Source organism: Lampris incognitus, chromosome 10, assembly GCF_029633865.1.
Source record: "Lampris incognitus isolate fLamInc1 chromosome 10, fLamInc1.hap2, whole genome shotgun sequence".
Taxonomy (NCBI): Eukaryota; Metazoa; Chordata; class Actinopteri; order Lampriformes; family Lampridae; genus Lampris; species Lampris incognitus.
In genome coordinates this window covers 2,501,280-2,506,410 of record NC_079220.1, presented here as the reverse complement: position 1 = coordinate 2,506,410, position 5,131 = coordinate 2,501,280, and the positions used below count along the sequence as shown (strand labels likewise).

Below are 5,131 nucleotides of genomic sequence, written 5' to 3'. Positions count from 1 at the left end.
TGATAATCTAATTCCCCCGAACACGTGTAATCACGCTGTTTCTCTGACTCTCTTCTACTCTGTTGTGTTTTTAGGAGTGCAGCAGGGCTCCTGCTCCTGTCTGCTTATCTTTACATCCACCACATCAATTCCCACGTTTCCTTCACACATCTATAACAATAATGATATATAACATACTAATAATAAGAGCTTGGGCGTCTGCAAAGGCCCCGATTAAACAAAATGAATTGTAGCATGAACACGATTGGAATGCGTTAAGCTTCCTAGCTGAAGTAAGGCGACGTGGGAGTATTGCGATGCTCTGCAGGGACCGAGGCCTTGGTGAGGCTGAGACAGACAAAATGAAAACCCCCGCGGTCCTTGAAAATATTGCACTGAAAACAGCCTTCATCGCCGGGGTTAGCGTGCAGAAGGAAGACAGTGGAGGAATAGGAAATGACGCTTCCCACCGTTGTGTTGAGAAGTGCAGCTCACAGGAAGAACTTGTTGCCTGCTGGTCATCACAGACGTGTGGGTCTTCCGCTCAAGTGGTCAGCTGTAAAGTCTTCAGGTTGAAGTAAAAGGATTTGGCTCATAAAGTTGAAGGGCATCGTTTGACAATATGACACACACACACACATTAACATGTGGACTGTGAACTGTTTGGATGGAGAGATAAATGAATAGTCTATGAACAATAATAATAATAATAATAATAATAATAACAATAATAATAATAATAATACAATAGCAATAATAATGATAATAATAACAATAACGATAAAAATAATAAATAATAAAATTGTTAATAATAATAATAATTATTATTATTATTAGGCCTAACGTTGACTAATAGGCCTGGCCACCAGGGGAATAAGACGAAAGGTGTCACGGTGTAAAGCTGCGAGTTGTGCCTTGTGTCGGCAGGTTAACATGAGGCCCAGTCGCATCTGGTACAGATGTGCTCGGCTGGCCGTCAGTCACAGCAACACCGTCGCTGCGAGGCCGCACACAGCCGCCTTGCTCAACCACGCTGACCGAGTCCCCCTGTAATGGCTGCCACGCTTTATTGTTCCCATCCTCCTTTGTGCTCCAGCGCCATTTTGACTGCAGGGCTGCAGCACACGGCTAGCACGCTAAGCTAACGGCTAGCTAGCCGCACGGCGGCAGAACGCACGCGGGAGCACGCTGCGTGCCCGCGGCCTGCTGTGCTCTCGTGGCGACGGGAAACGCCGCCTTCCTTGGGTTAAGAAGGATTATCCCGGGTAAGCAGGCTGAGATCTGATACTTCATGTAACCCCCCCCAAAAAAACAAAACAAAAAAAAACACCACGTTCATTTCAAAACTCCCATTAATATCAGCCGAAAGATGATCATCATATTCAAGACAGGATATTCAGAAGAAAGACAGAAAAGGAGAATTTTAAAATAGATGAAGGATAACAGTTAAAAACAACGAGTTTTCAAGGGCAACCTAATCAATCAATCAATCGATCAATCAATCAATCAACCAGTCAATCAATCAATCAAGTTGTATTTTTATAGCTAAATACGCTAAATGCTATCATATAATGATAATAATAATAATAATAATAATAATAATAATAATAATAATAATTGTAATGGTAGTAATACCGATAATAATAATAGTAATAATTGTAATGGTAGTAATAACGATAATAGTAATAATTGCAATGGTAGTAATAACGATAATAATAATAATAATAATAATAGTAACGATAATAATAGTAATAATAGTAATAATAATAGTAATGATAATAATAATAATAGTAACGATAATAATAATAATAGTACATAATAATAATAGTAGATAATAATAATAGTAATGATAATAATAGTAATAATAATAGTAATGATAATAATAATAATAATAATAATAGTAATAGTACAGTTGTACAGATGTATTATATTGTGACTGTGGCTCCAGTTTTCTGTATTTTAAGTGAGCCTGTAGTGCCGCGGGACACACACACACACCAGCCTTCCACCCCTTCTCATTATTCAGTCGCACATCACACACATTTCTACCACAAACATTATGAAACAATAACCACCAATACCATCTTATAAACGTTTGTGTGATTTTTTTTATTATCATTTCCGCTATGAAAATAATGTACAATAAATAATTTGACTTTTATTTTCGCTATTAAAGAATCTGAATAAATAAAGTAGGGTCTAAGCCTTCCGTCTGCCCTCCTTCATCCCCTCTTTCTTTTCCTGCACAACAGTTCCTGAGAAGTTATTAAGACAACCGAAGAACTGGACGCTGGGAACTCTAGTGGGTATTTCTAATAAAAGGAGAGAAAAGGAGGTAAATACCTGAAATGTGGGCAGGGGAGAGAGAAGTCCAGAGTATTTCAAACGGGTAAACTTATTTTTCATTTCTGTTTATTTCCCAACGAGGATTTAAAAAGAAAAAAACGGGCCTTTTTTTCTCGGGCTGTCCTAAACAACGTTATCCATCAAGAAAAATAAAATTTAAAAAAAAAAGGGGAAAAAAAGATCACCAAAAAAAAATAAAAATAATAATTTTCATTGGCGAAATGTTTCAGGAATGTTTCCGTGACGCATTCCTCCGTTACGTTTCCCCACGTGTCGTCTGGTCTGCACGAGCCGTGCTTGGTGCTCCCCGCGCCGGCTTCAGAAGTTGAGGTGCTGCAGGTCTATTGTGCAGAGCGTGCTGGTGAAGAGGTCGAAGTCCTCCTCGGAGAAGTCCACCGGGCTGTCCAGGGAGCTCCGCAGGCTCGGAGACAGACCGTCGGAGATCTGCAGGCAGGACTCCCCGCCGAAGAAATTCAAGTCGGGCAGAGAGGAGGAGGAGGAAGCGCTGACGGAGGAGTCCTGCTGCTCCGAGAAGGAGTGATCGGGCACGGGAGCGGCTCCGGCTCCCGCCGCCGCGAGCGGAGCGCCGCGCGAGGCCTCGTCGAGCTGCGTCGTCCTGACGGGGAGCTCCGCTGCGCGCGTCGGCGTAAAGGCCGGAGAAGGGCGGTGGGTCGCGGCGGAGTCGGAGGAGGAGGAGCAGGAGGCCGGGGGCAGAGCGGGAGGCTCGGGTCGGCTCACACCACCTCCGTCCTCCGGCGTGGGCTGTGCATTGTCCGCGTTGTCATGAGCGTAGGCGGAGGATGAGTGACAGCTCCCCGGTTCTCCTTCCGAGGAGGCTCCGCCAGTCCCCGAGGCCTCCAGCGGCTGACTGGAGTACGGAGAGGATGCGTCGGCGCCTTCCAGCGGCTCGAACGGGCCGGGGTCGCCGGACTCGGTGCCGGCCCCGCCCTCCCGGTGGTGCGTGGTCTGCCGTTTGTGTTTCATGCGGCGGTTCTGGAACCAGACTTTGACCTGGCGCTCCGTCAGGTCCAGCAGGGCGGCGATCTCCACCCGCCGGGGCCGACACAGGTACTTGTTGAAGTGGAACTCCTTCTCCAGCTCCAGGAGCTGCGTGTTGGTGTAGGCGGTTCGAAGCCTGCGGGACCCGACGCCTCCTCCGTCCAGACCCGCCTGGTTTGGGTCTGGAAGAAAGACGAGAGACGGAGAGATAGAGGGGAGGAGAGAAAGGGATAAAAGTACAACAATATATCAATAGTTTTTATTGTCAAATACGCAGACACACACACACACACACACACACACACACACACACACACACACACATATATATATATATATAATTCTACGTTTTCCGTTTTATATCTGTGCCACTTAACCGTCGACATGAGAGGTGGATCAGAGGAATCACTAAACGTTATTATGGCAGAGAATTACGAGCAGGCGTGGAGGTGTAAGCCAGAGACCCCTAGCAGTTCTCTAGCCTCTAATAAAATAATAATAATAATAAAAAAAACAATAATCGTGGGAATTTATATGAATCTCATCATAAAATACGACTCCCAGTCTGAAACTCCGCGTCTGCGCCAGGATGGAGACGCCGCAAACGGCGCTCGGCAGATAAATGGATAAATGGATAAATGGAGCGCATTCATTCCTCTTCAGCCTGCTGGGAACGAGCGGAGGCCTCTGAAGAGAGACATGTAAAGGAGGGAAAACTGAAAAAGGAAAGGAAAAAAGCTCTGGAGTTTAAGGGGAATATGCCCTGCAAAGCATGGGAATGTCCATTTGAAACGATCCTGGCACCTAATGTCAAAACCAGGAGGGAAAACATCTCTCTCTGGCTCCGTCTGTCCAACCACCTTTACACGGGGCAGCAGAGAACACAGGCTGGAAACTGGATTTAAAAAAAAATAAAGGCAGAAAAATAGGAAGTTCTGGGGTGACAAAAATATTTTTTTGTGAAAAAAAAATCGAGATAAAAGCTTTAATTTAACCCTACTCTGTCCCCAAACCCCCTAAACACACAATTCCTGAAACTAATCGTGTGCGTGTGTGTGTGTGCGCGCGCGCGCGTGTGTGCTTGAAGCGGTTTCCTCCATGCTCGTCTCTCCCAGCCCCCCAATATCTCCTCCTCGTCACTATGTACCACCATCCAACATGGCTCCCGCCACCATTAGTGCGGTTATGTATAAACATCGTTCCGGGGCCCCGCGGACGCTCCCGCTGCCTCTCTCGCAGGCTGAGGGCCTCTCGACCAATCGTTTTCACTCCAAACAACCGGATATGAGCTACTATGTGTCGGCTGGGTCAAAAAAAGTCATTCATTGTTTCACTTTTACGCACTATAGATACATTCTACGCACTATAGATACATTCTATGCACTATAGATACATTCTACGCACTATAGATACATTCTACGCACTATAGATACATTCTACGCACTATAGATACATTCTACGCACCATAGATACATTCTACGCACTATAGATACATTCTATGCACTATAGATACATTTTACGCACTATAGATACATTTTACGCACAATAGATGCATTATACGCAAAGGATACATTTGGAGGATCTGGGGTGGGCGGTGCAGTCTTTAATATTAAAACCCCGTTTCCTGATTGTGGGACCGCACGTTTGAACCCTGAAACTGTTGGTTAAAATGGCGTGAGAATTACGATGAGCGTGAGAAGTGATGGTGGCATGGTTACACGTATGACCGTGTAAAGCACTGCAGCATAATGCAGTAGTCCCCATAAGTCCTCCTCTCTGGCACAGCATCACACTACGGCACCCATGC

General features: G+C 45.2%; 2 protein-coding genes across 2 annotated transcripts in view; both read right to left on the bottom strand.

Annotated features, from left to right (window-relative positions):
- Positions 1-2,064: 2,064 nt before the first annotated feature.
- On the bottom strand, positions 2,065-3,558 carry hoxb2a (homeobox B2a; the record flags this gene model as incomplete). The annotated part of the gene is made up of 1 exon (XM_056287571.1): positions 2,065-3,558. A coding segment is annotated over one exon (915 nt), but the record flags the coding sequence as incomplete, so codon positions are not given.
- A 415-nt stretch (positions 3,559-3,973) lies between these two features.
- The window catches only part of hoxb6a (homeobox B6a), a 2,680-nt gene continuing 1,522 nt past the window's right edge, over positions 3,974-5,131 (bottom strand). Inside the window, exon 2 of the mRNA XM_056287569.1 lies at positions 3,974-4,011. Coding sequence (XP_056143544.1) covers positions 3,974-4,011 — 38 coding nt within the window. The remainder of the gene's footprint in view (positions 4,012-5,131) is intronic.